The sequence below is a fragment of the Dioscorea cayenensis genome, chromosome 8 (assembly GCF_009730915.1).
Source record: "Dioscorea cayenensis subsp. rotundata cultivar TDr96_F1 chromosome 8, TDr96_F1_v2_PseudoChromosome.rev07_lg8_w22 25.fasta, whole genome shotgun sequence".
NCBI lineage: Eukaryota > Viridiplantae > Streptophyta > Magnoliopsida > Dioscoreales > Dioscoreaceae > Dioscorea > Dioscorea cayenensis.
The window spans coordinates 20,414,792-20,435,097 of record NC_052478.1 but is presented as its reverse complement, the minus strand read 5'-3'; the positions used below and the strand labels follow the sequence as shown (position 1 = coordinate 20,435,097).

General features: G+C 35.6%; 4 protein-coding genes across 11 annotated transcripts; 1 reads left to right on the top strand and 3 right to left on the bottom strand.

Moving 5' to 3' along the window:
* Positions 1 to 282: 282 nt before the first annotated feature.
* On the bottom strand, positions 283 to 5,900 carry LOC120267765 (pentatricopeptide repeat-containing protein At4g21300). Of its 4 annotated transcripts, none has more exons than XM_039275444.1 (4): positions 3,006 to 5,900; positions 2,661 to 2,785; positions 1,867 to 1,963; positions 283 to 1,787 (listed from the first exon to the last, which is right to left on the bottom strand). In XM_039275444.1, the coding sequence occupies exon 1, from the start codon at positions 5,690 to 5,692 to the stop codon at positions 3,092 to 3,094; it is 2,601 nt and encodes an 866-aa protein (XP_039131378.1). In that variant the 5' UTR covers positions 5,693 to 5,900; the 3' UTR covers positions 283 to 1,787; positions 1,867 to 1,963; positions 2,661 to 2,785; positions 3,006 to 3,091. The 4 variants fall into 4 exon arrangements, with proteins under 4 accessions (XP_039131378.1, XP_039131379.1, XP_039131376.1 ...); XM_039275445.1 differs by lacking the exon at positions 1,867 to 1,963 and having other exon boundaries at positions 283 to 1,544; positions 1,642 to 1,862; XM_039275442.1 differs by lacking the exon at positions 1,867 to 1,963 and having other exon boundaries at positions 283 to 1,862.
* A 590-nt stretch (positions 5,901 to 6,490) lies between these two features.
* LOC120266431 (lipoyl synthase 1, chloroplastic) lies at positions 6,491 to 10,201 on the bottom strand. 2 transcript variants are annotated; one of them, XM_039274056.1, is made up of 7 exons: positions 9,831 to 10,201; positions 8,806 to 8,969; positions 8,588 to 8,678; positions 8,249 to 8,406; positions 7,575 to 7,746; positions 7,364 to 7,474; positions 6,491 to 6,892 (listed from the first exon to the last, which is right to left on the bottom strand). In XM_039274056.1, exons 1-7 carry the CDS (start codon positions 10,119 to 10,121, stop codon positions 6,809 to 6,811), a joined length of 1,071 nt encoding a protein of 356 aa, XP_039129990.1. In that variant the 5' UTR covers positions 10,122 to 10,201; the 3' UTR covers positions 6,491 to 6,808. The 2 variants fall into 2 exon arrangements, with proteins under 2 accessions (XP_039129990.1, XP_039129991.1); XM_039274057.1 differs by having other exon boundaries at positions 9,785 to 9,916.
* A 1,110-nt stretch (positions 10,202 to 11,311) lies between these two features.
* Positions 11,312 to 13,328, top strand: LOC120267368 (pentatricopeptide repeat-containing protein At4g13650-like). The gene is made up of 2 exons (XM_039275010.1): positions 11,312 to 11,802; positions 11,912 to 13,328. The coding sequence occupies exons 1-2, from the start codon at positions 11,312 to 11,314 to the stop codon at positions 13,326 to 13,328; spliced, it is 1,908 nt and encodes a 635-aa protein (XP_039130944.1).
* A 380-nt stretch (positions 13,329 to 13,708) lies between these two features.
* Positions 13,709 to 17,882, bottom strand: LOC120266993 (probable UDP-arabinose 4-epimerase 1). Of its 4 annotated transcripts, none has more exons than XM_039274666.1 (11): positions 17,694 to 17,882; positions 16,982 to 17,133; positions 16,509 to 16,633; positions 15,525 to 15,638; positions 15,324 to 15,431; positions 15,130 to 15,221; positions 14,825 to 14,966; positions 14,635 to 14,729; positions 14,438 to 14,567; positions 14,215 to 14,359; positions 13,709 to 14,136 (listed from the first exon to the last, which is right to left on the bottom strand). In XM_039274666.1, the coding sequence occupies exons 2-11, from the start codon at positions 17,040 to 17,042 to the stop codon at positions 13,895 to 13,897; spliced, it is 1,254 nt and encodes a 417-aa protein (XP_039130600.1). In that variant the 5' UTR covers positions 17,043 to 17,133; positions 17,694 to 17,882; the 3' UTR covers positions 13,709 to 13,894. The 4 variants fall into 4 exon arrangements, with proteins under 4 accessions (XP_039130600.1, XP_039130598.1, XP_039130599.1 ...); XM_039274664.1 differs by having other exon boundaries at positions 16,509 to 16,654; positions 17,694 to 17,880; XM_039274665.1 differs by lacking the exon at positions 17,694 to 17,882 and adding an exon at positions 17,575 to 17,595 and having other exon boundaries at positions 16,509 to 16,654.
* Positions 17,883 to 20,306: the final 2,424 nt, after the last annotated feature.

Sequence of the window (20,306 nt, the reverse complement as noted above, 5' to 3'; positions counted from 1 at the left end):
CTATTCCATTATTTTTATTATTCTCTTTATATTTATAAAATATTTTCAACAGTTTTCACATTATACAAAATCTTGCAAGAAAATATTGGCAGGAGAACTGACTCTTGGCATTCAAGAAAGGCCAAAACACTCTTGATAAATATTTATATTTTAAAAAATATTTATTTATATAAATACTTGGAAATAATAAATACTCCTAAAAATTTCCTTATCTCCAAAACAAAAACAAAAATCTTGAAAGTTTCCATATCCCTAATACATCCCTCCTTTTCATGCTTTGAATTTTCTCATATAAATTACTATATTTAAAAATATATATATATAAGTAATTTAATTACTTGTTTCCTATCAATTTTTATATCAATTTGACAACTAAAAAACCCTTCATACAATAAAAAGGTCAAAAAGAATGCACACGTATCACCTCAAGTTATTCATCTTTTACAGTAGTGAATACTTTTGAGCCATCACTAGTAACTCCAAAACTAACAAGAGAAACAATTTTGTCAAATTACAGTGAACAATCATTTTTATCATGCAAGAGAGTATTAAATCACTAAAAGTGGCTCACTAGTGATGCAAAACTAACAAGAGAAACTACTTCGTCAAATTACAGGGAACAATCATTTTATCATGCAAGACAATATTAAATCACCGAAAACTTTCATTTGAAACACATAAATGATGAGCATTAAACCACAACTAAAAGATCAATGCCTGGAAAAATTAAAGGACACTGACTTTGCTCTTGGTGGATAAGACTATATATTCACCACATTCATCCCTCCCTCAATAAAATTCACAAGCCGAAAACTTTTTAATCTTTAGCAATGGAGAACAAACTAAATTTTATGCTAGTGCAGTGCTTCAATAGCAAAGCTATGAAGCTCCTTCTTGATCTAATTTCAAATTGCAAAATTTCAGACTGCAAATTTGTTCTCATAATCCACTCACCATTCCTCACTACACACATATCACAAAAACTGGTGTACATCCATTACTTTTTCATTTCCCTTCTAAGTCCCACATGAACATCACTATTACTCAATGGCCTCATTGCACAAGCACAAATGTGGTTTTCATCTTACTATAACTAATTTTGGTTTTTTGACCCAGCTCTATTAGTTAGTTTGAACAAGATACAACTTATTTGAAATGAATCAAATAACAAGCTCAAAATCCAAATGCGAGAACTATTAATTCATGAACTTATGCCACAATTTTACTTATATGATTTATCACTACTTAACAACTTTAGCGGCTTGGCCACATTTACTCGAAATTCAAAGTTGTTTTATTTAGTGATGTTAGTACTGCTTAGATAAATAAAGAGATCACTTGCCTTGGTAAGACGATAGATCTGCATTTCTTATCATCATAAACACAAATGCACTGTCTACATGCAACATCCTAACATCGGATAGCTTCTTCCATTAAAAAGGAGAGAGGAGAAGGCTGTCGTCTGGGCTCCAGGCAACCATGGAGATAGGTGTTCCTTGACCGTATAGTTGATGTTTCTTCGTAACTTCTCCAAATGTAGAAACCTAATCATTGCACAACAATGTTAATAGTTTGAGACATCAAAAATGAATTAAATTTACATGTTCTTAACAAAAAATAAAAAAAAGGAGATGATATGACATAGCCTGTTGTGCACAGAAGCATGAAAAGGTCCAAGACCAAATTTGAGTGATGTCAAACAGAGACAGACGCAGCCAAGTCATTGTGCTGATTGATTGTATCTTCTTGTATTGGTGTGATATCAAGTTACGGCATCAAGTTGAGATCTAGAACATTGAATATGCGATGTCCCATGGCTTTTCCCTCTCATTGTGAAAAATTAACATAGAAAAAAATACTACCTACCAAATAATCATGAATTTATCATTTGAGGCTGATGCAAAATATTTCTCATTAGTTGAGAACTTTGAAAACCAGACTTCATTGGGGTATCCCTCATTTGCTGATTGATCACATTCAAAACGAAAAGAATTGATAAACATGAACTAAACATTCATCGACAAACAACATATTAAATCCAATAGATTCTGTGGTACTTTCAGCCAGCATAATTTCTCAGAACACAGATATCCGCAAAGAGTTAACACTTATAAGGTTAATTGTGGGGAACAAAATGATATAAGGAAGTATAAAAAGATTAATAATGTTAGAAGAAGAAAAACTAATTGTAAGCAAAAGTATATGTTAAATAATTGAATTGAAAGTATCATTAAAAGGAATCTAACTAGACTAACATATCGATCTTTAAAGCATCATCATCCAAAATGTTCGACTGGGTGAGATGATATCCTTAATTTAATGAGGTCTACTCATATTGCCAAAATAAAATAAAATAATTAGATGAAAACAGATGGATAGACACAGATTGATGTAGATATATCCATTTCATATAAACTTCATCTTAGTTTATTATCCCATGAAATTGCAGTAATACAGTATGTAAATCTCCATTGGCAATATTTGTGGACCAGCATTGTCTTTTCTAAATGATAAAGAGCTCTCTGCGTCTTATATTAGAAAAAAGAGCAGTCAATTTTAATCATTTGAGAACCAAACATCATTTATCAATAAAAGTGAACGCCAGTAAATCAATGGAACAGAGTTCAAGCAACACTTGAATTGAATGAGATTTTCCTGACCTTGCGTATGGAGAGAATTTTTGGTCCACACCAAAAAAATGAAGGTCATACTTCTTGCAATGTGAAACTCCACTGCATTTAAGAAAACTTCATACAGCAGCAGAGGCCAAAGACTTCTCTTTCAACTGTAAATTTTCATTATATTTTTTAAATGATGCCAAATATCAAAACCTCAAGAATAAATTGAGTGTATTCCATTGAATTTAAGAAGTTAAAAGAAGAATGACACCAAAGTCAGATAAAAAGAACCAACAATCCACAGAAATTATGGACATTTACCGGATTCACCAACAATAAACAAACTGGGAAAAAAAAGCATGAAGATAGATGCAAAAAGAAGAAAACCTGATTGTGTTGCAATGGTTAAACAGCATTTGTTAGGAGAACTGAGAACATGATCTTCAGCAGTACACTCTTTTGTGTGAACAACATTAGCTTGGAGAATGTATTTTATTTTTAACTCTAGCAGTACATTCTTGCTGTGGGTAAATAAGATCAGGCTGGGGAACATAGCCAGCTAATCTAAGTTCCATAAGAAGAAGCTTCAGCAAAAAGTATATCTGAAAAGAATCTGGGTGACTTTCATCTGCTGCAATAAACATATGGCTTGAATTATTGATTTCAATCCAACTGCATCCTGGTGCTTTCTGTACCTTTCTTTCCCTCATCAAGTTTCGCACTTTTGAAACTCCATCCCATCGACCAGTTACAGCATTAATGTTTGACATCAACACATAGTAACCGGAATTTTGTGGATCCAACTCAAAGAGCTGTTGAGAAGCAAGTTCAGCAAGCTCAACATTCCGATAAACCCGGCATGCTCCAAGCAATGCACCCCATATTCCGGCATCTGGTTTGAGTGGCATGCTTTTAATGAAGCTAAATGCCTCATTCAGTAGCCCAGCACGACCAAATAAATCAACAACAGCAGCATAGTGTTCCATTCGAGCTGTGATGCCATACTGCTCACTCATGCATCGGTAATATCTAAACCCTTCTTCAACATGTCCTGCGTGACCACAAGCAGATATTATGGTGAGAAAGGTTACATGATCAGGTCGAAATCCTGCTTCCTGCATTTGCTGAAATAAACTGAGTGCATCTGTAAGAAGACCATGAGTCCCATAAGAAGCAATAATACTATTCCAGGAGACCTCATTTTTAATACTCATTGAATCAAAAACACGACGAGCCCAAAGCAGATTTCCACATTTGGAATACATGTCTATCAAGGCGCTCTCAGCAAATAAGTCCGACCTCAAATAACTTCTCATCATGAATCCATGAATCTCTTTCCCACAGTGCAATGCTGGCAAAGATGCACATGCTGACAGTGCAGAAGAGACGGTGACACAGTCGTATCTGATTCCTTCATCTCCCATTTGACGGAAATGGCTGATAGCATCTTCTGGTTGTCCATTCTGCGTAAAACTTGAGATCATTGAGTTCCATGCTACAGAATCCTTAATAGAAATATTTCTAAATACAAGATAAGAAAGATCTACTCTGCCACATTTTGCATACATGTCCAGCAGTGCACTTGAAACATAGCATCTTCCCTCACATGCATTTCTAATAACATAGCCATGCAGTTCCTTTCCCAGCCTTAAAGCATTCAAACATGAACATGCTGGTAGAACACTAGCCAGTGTAATCGCATTAGGCTTCAGCTGAGCACCCAGCAACATGCGGAACATCTCCAAAGCATCACGACTCAGGCCATTCAGCACATAACCAGATATCATCGCACTGCAAATGACAATGTCCATTGTTTTACTTGCGTGAAAAATTCTCATTGCTGATACCACATCCTTACATTTAAAATACAGATCAATGAGTGCGCTTTTCAAAAATGCATCCATGTCTATTTGGTTCCTAATAATATAAGAATGGACTTCTTTAACTTGTTTCAAACAAGCAATGCCAGACAATGATGGTAGAAAACTAGAGAGGGTTATGGAATTTGGTTTAACACCAGCCCGTTGCATCTGGTAGAACAATATGAACGCCTCATCTTTGAGCCCACTCTGAACATACCCTGATATCATTCCATTCCAAGTAACCAAATCAGGTTGTGGCATCAAACCAAACAAGATTTGCACATCAGACAAGCACTGACATCTTGAGTACAAAGAAACAAGTGTGTTAGCCACCGAGGCCTCCAACTCCAACCCAAGCTTAACAGCAAGCGCATGCAGCTGATTTCCACATTCCAACATTCCCTCTAAAGCACAGACTGACAGAACACAAATAAACGAGACATAATTCGGATTGATTCCAGATATTCTCATTCTATTAAACATCTGAACGGCCTTTTCAGCATCTCCATTCCTCACATACCCATCAATCATCACATTCCACAAAACACAATCTCTTTCAGGCATTTTATCAAACACTTCCCTTGCCTCAACAATGCAACCATTCTCCGCATAAAGCTTAATCAATGAGCTTCCCACATACATATCCTCTTCCAATCCCACAGAAGAAATCATTCCATGGATCAATCTACCTAACCCAACAGTAGATAAACCACAACAAGACTTCAAGACACAAGAATATGTGTGCTGATCCGGCAAAACACCATAAAAAAACATCTTGAAATAGAACAAAAGAGCAAAATCAAACAGCCCCATCATGTTGAACCCTCTGATCATCCAATTCCAATGCAAAGAAGCCTTCTTTTCAAGCCGAAAAAAGACATCTTTGGCATCACAAACGCTTCCACAAAGAACATACATCCCCAGAACACCATTGCGGGAGACACGGTGATCTTCAAGCCCATTGACGACTAGTTGCGCATGAATTTGTCTGCCCTTTTGAAGATCCAAAGGGTCATGGACATCCCTCAGCATTGAAGAAATCCGAGACACCAAATCATCATCATCATGATTGCGAGAAACGCCATTAAATTGAGCAGAGCTCAATGTTAGATTTGATATTCTTCTCAAGATTTTTGGAAACAAGTTGCATTCAAATTCGGAACTCCAAGAGAAGCATTTGCAGATTGGAACCAAATTTTTTCTTCTAAGCATTTTAAACGAGAAAAGATGATTTCAAGATGCATGCTGAACTCCAAAATCGCAAACTGGAAAACCTCGGAGGAGAAATCTCAAATCAACAACACGAATACACAGGAGCAAGAGAAGAGAGTGAAGAGAAATGGAGGAGGTGGCGCGGGATAGAGTTGAAGAACATATTGAAAATTGTGGGCAAAATTGTTAGTTTTGGCTCTTAAACTAATTTGACCCTTAAATTTTATGTATTTATTTATTTATTTCTTCCTTTTGGCAGATGGGTGGGAGTCTAAGTTTTATTTATTTAAATAATAAAATAAAATTTATTTTATTTGTTCATTTATTATTTTGACAAAAACAAGAGTGTGGAAGGACAGACAGGTGATTGACCAGCATAAAAATATAAAAACATTAATTGAGAATTTTTTTTTTTCGCCATAATTTGGGACTCAAAACTAGCACGGGCACTTGTTTATGTATACTTGTTTGTGTTTTCTTACAATCTTTTTCACCGTTTCTTCTGGACCTCTCAAGCTCTCTCTTACTTTTCATCAACTATATATACACACATACATAAATACTGTGGAATAGCATGGAAAAGGAGTTGAATATATCATTTGTTTTGAGATCAATGAACTAACAGTATATATATACACACATACATTAAATCACACCATCAGTCTGTATTACGAATATGAATCAACTCACATATTCCCAATTTGATGTCTAATTTTGGGCGATGAAGAAACATATTCCCATATATATATATATATATATATATATATAACAAAAATTGTCATCATAGCAGATGAATCGTGAAAAAAAATAAATGATTTATATAAGTTTAAAGAATGAAAACATATCATTTTGCATCCTGGTACAAAGATGAGCTATATAGAATCGAATGATAAGGACGAGTACAACTCAAGATTTTTAACTTGATTACGTAAGTTTAACATACGATCGGAAAATCTTGTTCAATCAGGAATGTGCATTCATTCCGAGAGGCAAATTCTGTCATGGTTAAGATCCCAGGGAAACTACAGTGTGTTTACCTCTCTGCAATCTTGTATTTGAAGTTAACAACTCCGCGGCTAAATGACTCGCCAAAATTATGTCACTATTCTGATCCAACTACGATTCATGTGATGCATCACGCTTATTCTGTTTTACCAGATTCTGAACAAACAGCTCACCAGCCCTGTAAGAAGATCGGACCTGCATATATGTCCAACATAAAGAAGTGCAAATTTGTTGTAGCAAAATGAAAGCAGTGCAGTGAAACAAAATCAGAGAGTGAGGAATCATAAAAAAGATTATTTATATTCTTTGTTTTGCATTCTGAGCAAAAAGGTAGCGAAAGAAAAGACTTGATTAGAGTAGACATAGCATTGCCTAATTTCCAAAAATGAGATTTTGGAGAAAATCATCTTCGACCAAGACTAACAAGTTACAATCCAGTCACTCAATGTAGCATGTGAATCCGGCCAGTGCACAAGATCTGTTCAATTTTGTAAAAGAATATTCTTTTTATATGAAGTTCAATGGTATGGATATGCAGAGAGCTAGTATGGTATTTATGCTTCTGAAACCGATTTGTATTCGATAATGTACATGCAATGAATAGAGCTTAAAAGATATGCTGATTAACAACATAGAAAACCTTAAGGATGAGAAAAGGAAGCTAACCATTGACCCACTGGCAACATAACGAAATCCAATAGATTCTCCATACTCCTTCCAGAAAGCAAACTTCTCAGGGTGCACATATTCTTTAACTGTCAGGTGTAATGGAGTTGGCTGCAAGAGTTGGCAGCATATATAAGGTTAACTGTGAGGAACAAAAAGATGTACCAACTCAACAAATCTTAAATCATTCATATCTTGCATATAGCCTAACCTGCAAATACTGTCCCAAGGTCAGAATATCAACACCGATGGCTCGTAAGTCTCCCATGGTTTCCTTCACCTCTTCATCTGATTCCCCAAGACCCAGCATGATGGAAGATTTTGTGATCATCCCTTCCTTGCAGAGCTTTGCATGCTTCAGAACTGTTAAACTCTGTTCATAACTGTCCACAGAGAAAGGACATAGACTGAATGAAGCATGAAGAGAGACTGTTCACTGAATTCAACCAATCTCAAAACTGGAACTTGATCAAACTATGAATGCATAGCTTCATGTCACAATTAAGTTCTTTAATCATTTACATTTTCCTATGCAAATGAACATGCTTGAATATTTTTGGGATAGCTGCAGATTAAATAAATGGTAGGGCATTGAACAGGACCTTGGTATAGCAACTCTTGTAAAGAGAAAGACACAGTTGGAGCAAGGAAAAAAATGCAAGAGAGGTAGGAGATGCAAATGGAACAGTAGTAAAGATTTTAAAAAGACTAAATGAAACTACATTATCATTCCCAAAAAAATGTGATAAATATCCCTTATGTATGCTTATTGGAAAGAAAAATTCAATGATAAACTAAAACCTTGTCAAATTACTACAAATTCTTGATAAAAGAAGCCAAATAAAAAAGTTTCACTATTATCCAAACAAATAAATGCTTCTTTACCCTGCTCGAGGATCTCTAACAATTCGTTGGAGTCGCCTCACTGTTTCAATGTTGTGAGCAAAAACTTCAAGACCAGAATTTACCAAAGTTGACACAGCAACAAGATCACCTCGGAAGTCAGAAGTTAGGCACTCAATCAGCATTTCAGGTTTCAGTCTCTGCAAAATCATGCAAGTACGATTTTCAGGTTCAACTAATGCAAGCTTTCAACAGAAGACATTACAGTTTGAATAACACAATCAGCAATCTCCCACAGCATATATACACAAAACTAGAGTATCTTCAGAGAAGAGAATATGTTATTAGTTATGATAAATAGTACAAAAGTAAAGCATATACCTTCACGGCTTTGACTGTCTGAGCAAAGTGACCACTTCCGCCATCAGGAATATCATCACGATCTACACTTGTCAGTACAATATAGTCCACACTGCCGAACACATGGGTTAAGGGCAGTAAAATCATCAGCACAAGCTCCACAAGAAGTGTTTTTTTGTCAAAGTTTAAAGAAAAGTAACAATTATAATTTAAGGATTAAGAAAGTATAAAAGGATTACCCCCAACTTGCAATAGCTTTAGCAGTGTTCTCTGGCTCCATAGGGTCTGGTGGTGCTGGGTTTATGCTAGTCTTCACAGCACAAAATCTACACCCACGAGTGCAAGTATCACCTAAAAGCATGATAGTTGCAGTTGCAATGCCATCTCCCCCTCCATTCCAACACTGCAAATGAAACAGTCTATCATCAATCCGATTATGAACATCCTCTGGCCTCAATCCAGTACAACAGTTTAATTCTATCCAGTACTATCCAGACAGAATGGCATAGCAATTATCAGTATAAGGAACATAACCTGCTCAACAACATACACAAACTTCAAGCATAGTAAAGATATTCTTCCATTACTAAAAATGATACAAAGCATAGAATTCATTCAGGTAGTAGTGTTGCCAATGTGAATGCTCTTTTGTTTTATATTAACATAAAATGAATCTGAGAAAAAGGAACAATCAAGACTATCCATCAATCTCAAGTTACTCACATTTATCAAGGTCATCACACCCAAACACATGAATAATAATTCAATTTCAAGGTTAATATGATTTAAATATATATTAACCTAGAAAAACATCACACCGCTGCTTCTATAAAACATTCAACCTAGAAAAAGTTGGGTTATAAAATCAAGTTTAAGTGGCTAGGAACTTAGGAAGATGAACCACTGAATCAAAGTAAAAACCCATAAAATGAAGATTCAAGAAACACCATGGTTTCCATATTGTTAACCCTAGAGGATACTTTTCTTCATCATTCTATAATCATGAAGCAATAATCCCATTTTCGAGACAAATTTCTTACAAAAATTCATTCATTTTCCAATCAGAAACATCATCTTGATTACATTGTAAAACTAGTTCCTTTGGAATCATAAAACAAAGAAAAAAATCACAACTTCTATATTTCATCAATCAAAGCAAGAGACGGCATCCAAATATCCTCAATCCAAAACAAACTTCAAAATAGCAACTACACCAACCTAAAATACCAAATGCCGATATAAAGAGAGAAGATCCAGTCCGAACCTCTCCGATATTAGGGCACTGAGCTTCCTCGCAGACGGTGTGGAGCTTGAGCTCCTTCAGCGAATCCTTGAGCTTCTCATACCTCTCTCCGGCCGGCGCCCGCTGCCGCAGCCACTCGGGCTTCTTCACATTCGGATCACGCCCCGTGTGCGGCCCCAATCCCCCCTTCTGCGGCCCCGTCGCCACCGAACTCCGAACAAACAACGAAAACCCTCGATTTTGGCATCTCGAGCTCCGAAAACCGATCGGAATTCTCGAATTTGAAGAATTTATCAGAGAATTATGGAGCATTTTGCGTTGAAATTTCGAGACGAAATCGAAGGATTTCAATCAAAACGCAATGAAATCAATGAAATTTGAGGGGAAAAAAAGCTGAAAAAAAGCTCATCCTATGAACAAAATGGGCGTACAATTACGGAATTACCCCTCATACGTTAGAGAAACACTCTTTAGTTAGGACTTATTTTAGCGTTCCAATATAGCGTGTCATTTTTGATGATTCGAAGATTCATAGGGTCAATAAGGGAAATAAGCTTTCTTAGCTTGAACGATGGAACCAAGGCTGGAGAAGCCTTGGTTTCTCCGTCGCAACAGGTTGAAATCCTCTATAACGAAACGGTGACGTGGCAATCAATCATTAGATGTAAAATTCATTTTACCTCGCACTTGCTAAAAAATAACTATAAATTATAATTATTTTTTTAATTCAATCAAATCCACCCTATAAAACCGTATTATACCCCATGGTAATAACCTAGCCATATTTAGCGTTATTGCAGAAAATGAAATTAAGACAATAAAAAAAATTCAAGTTCAAGACTTATTAAAAACAATAATGATAACAAATCAGATGCAGACTCGCAGCTCAAACTTTTATCTTTGAAGGTACATGGATTATATAATTAATTCTCAATTCGTGTGCAAGACACTTATGTGTATTCACTTTCATAAAAAAAAAATAATAATAAAATAGTTTTATTAACAAAAATTGAATTTTTACTTGAAGAAATATTATGTATACATATTATTAAAATAGATATATAATCCATTTCGAAAAAGAATTTTATTTTTTTTTAAATGATATTTAAGTTTTTATTTATATTACTTATAATATTGATAATTAAAAAATATTAATTCCACCTAATTATTTATACAATAAATTTCCGTAAAACCTTTGAAATTCAAGATATAAAATAATTTCTACATTAATAGTTGTTTAATTATATTATTTTATATATGATATTGCCTCAAAACTACTCATAATATTTAAAAACTCCGATGCGAAGCCGGAAAAAATACCTAGTATAACTAAATGTTGGTGCTTTTTAATAATAATAATAATAATAATAATAATAATAATATATATATATATATATATATATATATATATATATATATATATATATGCACACACAATTACACCAAACGGTATTAACTGAAAACCATGGTCCTTGACTCTTTGTTTGAACTTCCCGCCATCAATGGCACCCACTCGATCACCATTGGCAAACCTCCCAGAAAAGCTCTCATCTTACCTCAAGCTTCTCCATTTAGACACCAGATCCATCCATGGCCTCTCCCTCAAGCTCGGATGCCTTTCCTCCACCTTCCTCTGCAACAACTTGCTCCATTCCTACTCTTCAATCCCATCTCTCTTTGATGCCCACAAGCTGCTTGATGAAATTCCCCATCCAAACATTGTCTCCTTTTCTGCTCTAATTTCAGGCTACGCTCGGATTGGTAATCTGAAACATGCAATGAATTTGTTTAAGCGTTTGCAATGTAGCATAATTCCTAATAAATTCACATTTGGAGGCATTATCTCGGGTTGTGCTCAAACGAGAGATTTTCTTCTTGGAGTTCAAGTGCATTGTGGTATGATTAAGTCTGGAGTTGAATCTGATGCGTTTGTGCAAAGTTTGCTGATTGATATGTATGGAAAGTGTGGGATGGTTGATTGGGCATTCAAAGTGTTTGATTCGAGTTTGAGGAAAAGATGTTGTTGTTTGGACTAGTATGATAACTTGTTTGGCCAATAGTGAGCTGTGTCAGTGCCGAGATGCTGTGTTTCCACTTTTCAGGGACATGGTTTGCAGTGGTGTTCAGCCTGTGATTATGACATTTGCTAGTCTTGTCAAGGTTTTTGATGACCCAACAAAGCTCAACCAGGCAAAACAAACTCATGGTTTCATAGTGAAACTTGGGATTGAAGTAGATGACCGGCTAGGTAGCACGATGATTGCAATGTATGGGCGCTGTGGAGGCATTAACGAGGTGATCAGGCTATCTGATAGATTGAAGCATGATGTTGTTTCTTTAACTTCGCTGCTTGCTGCTTACATGCATAATGGTTTTGCTGTGGAAGCAATCGGTATTTTTCGCCGGATGGTATCAGAGAAGATGGTTATCGATCTGTTTGTTGTTGCAAGTGTTATCAAGGCTTGTTCTAATTTCCAACAACTAAGATTAGGAAAAGAAGTTCATGGTTATGCCGTGAAAAATGGTTTCATGTATGATGTATCAGTTAGCAATGCAGTGCTTACACTCTATGGAAGATGTGGTGCAATTAGAGAGTCAGAGAGAGTGTTTGAATTGATGCTTGATAAAGATACTATCTCTTGGACTGCTTTGCTGATGAGTTTCTGTCAAAATGGATATGGAGAAAAAGCTGTGCTCTTGTTCCGGCAAATGCTACGTGAAGCATTAAGCACACCGATCTTTAGTGTCACCGGAGCTGTCAGTGCTTGTTCTACAATACCAAGTCCTCCTTTGGGACAACAAATCCATTCAAGAACTGTGAAATTAGGTATCGATGAGGACATTTCTGTAGAGAATTCTCTGATAACAATGTATGCCAAGTGCGGAAGTATCGAGAACGCGACAAAAGTGTTTGATTCGATGCAAAGAAGAGACACTGTTTCATGGAATGCACTGATAAATGGTTTTTCACACCATGGATTTGAGAAAGAGGCTCTTAAAGCATTTGATCAAATGCAGGAGAAAGGCATTCAGCCTGATGACTTAACTTTCGTCGGGATTCTTGTTTCTTGCAGTCGTGCCGGTCTAGTCACTGAGGGCTGTGAGTACTTCAATTTAATGAGTACAGCCTACCGATTGATGCCGAAAAAGGAGCATTATGCTTGCATGGTTGATCTATTCGGTCGTGCAGGAATGGTTGAGGATGCTATAGAATTTATTCATGCTATGCCTTGCGAACCAGACCAGCTAGTTTGGGAACCATTGCTCGCATCATGCAAGGTGCATGGAAATGTAGAGTTAGCAAAGCTTGCAGCAATGAAAATACTTAAGATAAAGCCTGATGAACCTTCAGTGTATGTTACCCTTTCAAGCGTGCATGCTTCAGATGGAATCTGGGATGAAAAGGCTCGTGTTCGAGACATTATGAGCGAATATGGAGTGCACAAGATGCCTGGTCGAAGTTGGATCGAGTTTCCAGTGTCGAATGAGAATGAACTTGAAATTTTGCAAGCATTGTAAAAGTGATCATTGGTATCATCTCATACATCATCATGCATGTTGATACTGGGAAGCTAAGACCCACAAGGCCATGGTACTTCATGACATCGAGGTCGAAAGAATTCTACTCGGTGACAATTTGGCAATTAATACTACACAGATTGAGAACAGATTTATTTGCAGAGTACTTCGGTCTGAATAATCTTCCATGTCTGTCGAAATGTGTGATTTCTATCTGAAGCATCTGTATTATATAGTTACCAAACTGATGTATTTGACAAAATCTAATGAAATACCATTTCAAGCATACTAGTTTGGATTGGAATTGCAGTTGGTCTTCTGTTGGAACTTGAAACACATTGGAATGAATAAGGTGCTATCGAACATGCAGAAAAATAATCTTGTCAAATAAGTTGCTTTATAAATCATAAATCCACGAGGGAATACATCGAAATGGTTCACCTACATAAGGATAAAGAAATAAAGAGTTAGTGCCTCGAAAGAGACATGCTGTCAAATCCAACTACATAAATACAACCCTTCTAATCTGTAATAAGCTCGGAAAAGACATCGTTCCCGCTTTCATATCAAAAAGCCATAGCCATTGGAGGCGCATAGCCATCTGTGTGCAATTGCTGCCATCTCCATGCAATCCGAAGGCTCTGTTCAAGGTCAGTGTGCTTCGCTGTCCAGTTCAATTCACGAACAATTTTAGACGGGTCACTGTAAACTTCTGCATAGTCACCCGGTCGCCGATTCAGGTATTCGACTTTGATGTCAACCTGGGTTGCCTTCTTGCAAGCATCCACAAACTCCTTCACTGATCTCCCTGGCTCATTGGCAGAAAAACAAATTCAATAACTCTTCAAGAACATTAAGCAATTCAGAGACTAAATCCCCGCATTACCTTTTCCAGTACCAACATTGTATATACCAACTTTGTTAACTTCTGCCTTTTCAAGAGCTTTCACATGAGCATCAACAAGATCGGTAACATCGATATAGTCTCTTATACAAGTCCCATCGATTGTTTCATAGTCTGATCCTTTAACCTTTACAGTGGCCATAAGATGTTAACAATTACATGATCATTTCAAGGCATATGAGAAACTAGTGTAACGAAATCAAACCTTAAGCTCGGTAATTATTCCTAACGCTGCATCGAAACATGCACCAGATATACGGCCATGTTCCCGCAGTTCAGGTTTTGGAGCTTCACCTAATCTTCCCTCCGGATCCGATCCAATGACATTGAAATACCTGAAACAATTTAGAAATTATGGCCAAATTCACTAGGCTCGATGTACACCAAGTTATAGTAACAAACCTTAAAATCATAACAGCCATGTTAGATCTCTTCGAGAAATCAAGAATCATGTCTTCTGCCATTTTCTTCGCCTTCCCGTAGGGGTTTATTGGAACCTGCATTCGAATTGAAATATTTGTTTATATATCAAGTTGAATTTGGCACATTGTTTAAAAACTAACCAATTTACAGAAAATGCAACAGGTCCAACCTGAGGAGTTTCTTCAGTGATGGGCATCTTCTCCGGCTGTCCATAGGTAGCACATGTGCTCGAATAAATCAGAGTTTTAACACCATGCGCCGCCATGGCTTCCAGAATAACCAAAGTATTTAATGTAATATTGTGATAGTACCTGATGAAATACGAGCTAATATTTATGTGTGATTCAAATAGAAACAATGCATTGGAAAGAATAGATATTATGAGTAAAGCAAACATCACGGTAATTCAATTCATTTGCGAAGGTGGTAATAGATTAGTAATTTCAGATAACTAGAATTGTAAGAAGTGCAAACCTGAGAGGTTCGAGCGTACTCTCTCCCACATACGCAACGGCAGCGAAATGCATAACAGCATCAAAAGCATTTCCAGCAAAAATTTGATTGACCTTAACTTTAGTTAAGGAACTAAAATTTGATTTAGTTTTCAAGAAACAGTGACTTATATCCAAAAATTATCAGATTTACACAATATGGTGAGGTTAGGATACAACTTTTGCATCTCCAAGATCGGCAAGAATGAATTGAAGCCTTCCAGGTTCAGGAAAAAGTCCTTGAAGAACTTTTATTGCTCCGACATTTCCTCGAGATAAATTATCCTGTCAAAGTTGAAGCTGAAAGATCAGTTAGTGCAAATAACTAGAAGTAGATTCAAAGAACATTGAAATTTAAAAGAAATAACTGAGCATTACCACTATTGTCACTCTATATGAGTCCTCCAAGAGCCGAAGTGCAGCATGTGAGCCGATATAGCCAGCTCCTCCAGTTACTAAGATGTGTTTAACTCCGGGTTCATGGCTGGCAAACTGAAGAATTGATATATTTGTTAGATAAAACACTGAACCAAAGCAAAATATAAACTATTTTCATTGAATAAGAACAAAAATGATATACAAATACTTGAAAGAAAGGACTCATGTCATAATTCCAAGTTGCATTGGCCTCTTGTGCTTACCAAAATAAACAAACAACTTCCATTCTCTTCTGAAATTCTATTTGAATGCAAAGAACCAACAATGAAATGACAATCAATAACATCTAAACTTATTATGCATAGTCTTTCAAGCATTTTTATCCCGACATGTTCTAACCAAATCTCATGAAGAGACAATCAGGATAAAAAAAAAAAGTCTCAGACCAAATTCCAGGAAAGTCTTACGCAACGCGCAACAACTACAATGACTAAAATTGCAGAAAATTCTGGCACAGCATTAAAAGTTTACCACAGAATGTATGGTTAATAATATTACTACAAAATTACATATCAAACATATACTGGCTATATGATTAGAACTTTTTATCAACTTCCCATATTACAAGAACACCTTTGATGGAGATCAACAAACAAGGCCAAAATAACAAAAACAGGCTGCTCATTAAGACTTGAGCCAGAGCAATATTGGAATTACTAATTTGACATCGCCAATTAAGGAAAACCGGCACTTGTTGAAAGAAGCTTAATGGAGTTAGCTCTTTCACACAATCAACATATCATGATTGGAAAAGGACTGACTCAAATCAGTATAAATTCAGCCCGTGATGTCTTTCAGAAATTCAAACATGCTTGTAGATGTATGGTTTTTTCTTCTTATTTTGCATCTTTGTTATTCATAGCTCAGGATAAAAGGTGATGAAAATTGAGAAATTTTCTATAGTAATTGAATGCAGACGTTTACCTTGCTCTTGACACTTGCGACAGGACAGTGATTCAGCATCATTATACACATGACTGTGAGAGTAGCGCCAATAAGAACTTTGCTAAGAAAATGAGTCTTGCGCTTGGGGTCTGAATATTCCATTTCTGATGAAAGCGAATGATCAGCTACAAGAAAATACAAAGAAATAAGAAGATATTAACTAGACAATCTTCATTAAAAGCAATAAATGATATGACGAACACTTTGAACTCACTTATTGACCGTATTTGTTGTACACCACACATCACTTTATTTACTACTCATTTGTATGAACTTCTTTACTTAACTTTAGTGTTTTATAAAATTGAACTATAATGCTAGATATCGACAATTGTACAGTATGTAACAATTTCAATAATCGAGAACCAAACATCATTTGTCAAGAAAAGAGAGAAATGATAACTAAGAAAAATTGAGTTCTAGGTAAACTATTGATGGAGCATAAATCAAACCTGAAAATGACCAAGATTTGCCGGCCCTAGTTAGGGTTCTGCTCCGGTTGAAAGACAACATATGGGACCCTAGAAATGAAGATCCTCTTTCATGCAATGTTAGCCTCCGGGAAGCTCAAGAAAATTTTACAGTGCAATGTGGAACCAGAAATCTGTGATTTAACATCAAGATTTCAATATATTAGTGTAAATACAACCAAAAAATAAAAGATGGAATTAAAAAAGAAATAATAAAAGAAAATCAGCTAGTTTTATGAGGAAAAATATCTAATAAGATCAAATAAAAGAGTAGTAACCAGAAAATGAGTATTCCCTGCAATCAACCTTTCATGCTACAAATCTATAGAACAAAACCAACATCAAAAGGAAAAGAAAACCAAATTCCAAATCAAGAAGGAATGTCCCAATTAAACCAATAAAGAGGGGAATTAACTGCCTTTCATCCTCAAATCAAATCTAAGAAAAGAAAATGAAAAAACAAAATCCTCATGAATTATGCTCACTTAAACCCTAAATCACCACCTACATTCCACAATCAAAAAGCTAGTGACAAGATAAACCATTAAAAATAACACAATAATATATAATCAAACCTAGCCCAAGGCAAGCAAATCACTAAAAGAAATCACACCACCAGAACATTATACAATAAAGCAAGAAGGAACAAAAAAAAAAAGAAGAAGAAAAAACACAAAAGAGAAAAGAAGCAAACCTGGTCAACAAGAGCAAGACAAGAAAAGCAGTGGAAGAAGATGAGCATATAATTGAGAAGTAGGGATTTGTGGAGTGAGTATTTAGGATTGTATGGAATGTTTTCAAGGAGCTTAGCACATTAAAAAGGAATTCTGAAAGACAAACAGCTGGTGATGGGGCTGGCAGCTGTCTACTTGCAGTTGTTGCCCACAATAAAAAGACATCAAAGTGGTTCCTAGAATCACATGCTCTTTGTTTCCTTCCACATGCACTTGGTAATTTCAAATTTTTGCTACACAGTTTTAAGTGCAAATCCAGTAAAAATGAAATTGACAGACAAGAGGTTGATCTAAAAGTGATAAAAGTTTGATTTATTTCAAGAAATGGTTTAGAGTTCAAATGTTTTGGAAATGTAAAAAACATTAGCTGAAATAGACCTGATTTTGATTTATTTACCAAACCGAACCTAAAGCGTTACCATTTGAACCAAATCAAAACTTTTTTTTTAACTGATAACTTTAAATTTCTACTTTAAGTTTTGTAACTTATATATAGGGATTTGCACTAAGCGGGGCAGGTACCTTAATTTAAATATTAAGTCAATAATCAGTATAGATGTGGAGCGCACTCACAAACTTAATAACATCTTGCCCTTGTCTTACGTCGATTTCGATCTCAGTACCCTTCTGAAATAAAAGCCTTACTTAAAAGACCCAGTACTACATAGGAACTAAAATTGAAATGTAACTACCCGTTTTTATTTTCATTCCTAATTTTTTAAATAAAAATTATACAATATAATACAAAAAATTTTAATATGTTTTGATTAACTGCATAAAAAAAAATTGAGGTAACTGGGAGTTGGATATGGTGTGCGGAAGATATTAATATATATAGAGAGAGAAAATTAACGTTATAATGAGTTTTGATAATATATTTTTTTATTTATATGAATGAGGAAATTTTTCATTGATTCACAAAAAAAAATGTGCATTTTATCTTTCTAGGTTATGGACCATCTCATGTCCTGTCAATAAATATACGCACATTTTAGTTGAGTGATAATAATAATAATAATAATAAAGAAATTAATTAATAGGGTCGTCCACCATTTTAAAGCTTTTGCTCATATTTCTTAAAACACAAAGTTAAAATCCCTAATGATGCAAGAAAGAAATATCTTGTTTACTTTTTACATCCTCAATAAATATGATATTTATTTTGAATTTCATATTTTTAAGATGAAATTACTCTTTTGACCCTTTCAAAGAATACATTATGATTTGTGAGAGTCCATACTACTAGAAAAGACTTGAAAAATAAATAAATAGTTTTGAGGGAAAATTACTAATTATTCTTTATAAAGTTTCATTTTTTCTCTACAGTCTTCTGACACTTTCACTTCTCATATAGTCCATCTTTTTTACACGATGTCCTTTTTCAATCTTTGTCGTGACATCAGTTACTCAATTTTCTTTTGTAATGACATAAAATGCCCCTCTTTTCCAGCCCTCTTCTTCTCCTGTTGTTGTTCTTCTTCTTTGCCTTCTTCTTTCTGTTGTTCTGGGAGGTGCTCGAGAAAAAGATGTTCGGGAAGAAGATGGAGGTCATGAAGAACACGACAATGGTGGTTATAAAGAACATGGCAATGGTGGTCATGAAAAACGGAGGGGACGCCCATAATGATTGTGATGTCCTCAGGCTTGAACGCAAGCATGTTGTCTCCAATCTTGAATCATTGGAGAAAGAGGAAAGCCTGAAACCCATTATCGTTCTAAACACCGCCGAAACGTCAGATTCTACACAGAAAGAGGATATTTTACATTGGAAGAAACGTATATTACACAAAAAAACCCCTAAAACCTCAAATAATATACAGGAAAGCCTGAAAATCCATTATTGTTCTAAACACCGCCGAAAGTCAAATTCCACACATGAAACCCAAAAAAATACACATGAAAAATACACAATAACAATCTAAAGAAACTCGGGTGACTTCTCCTTACCTTTTCGCCTGGTTTATGGCTTGCAGGAAGGCTCATGAGTTTATAAGAACTTCGGTCGAAAGCCGAGAGTGCGAGGAGAACTCCATTTGGCAACATCTCTTGAAGAAAGTCGTGGATGAGAAAAGAAGGAGATGAAGAATGGAAGTTAAACAAGGGCTTTTGACTTGCAGGAAGGCTCACGAGTTTGTGGGAACTTCAGTCGAAAACCGGGAGTGCGAAGAGAATTTTGGTTGGCAATGTCTCACGAAGAAAGTCATTGGTGAAAAAAGGAGAAGAAGAATAGAAGTGAACAAGGGGCAAAGAGGTCATTTTCCTCGGCCACTTAACTGCACAGTCACCTCCATTACTACTATCTGGATTTGATGAGGGATTTTTATTAAAAATGAGCGATCTCTGAAGAATAAGCAAACTTCAAGAGTTTTTTAGGGTGTGTGCAAACTGTAGAAAGGACTTATAAGTAATTACCTGTAGTTTTAATTCATTATTATATGATAAAATTGACAATTCACAGGCATTCATCACTCATTAAACCCTCCATCTTTTAGTATAAAGAATAAACTCATTATCATCACCGGCTTAATTTATTTGAAAAAAAATAAATAGATTTAATTTAAAAATAATGTATT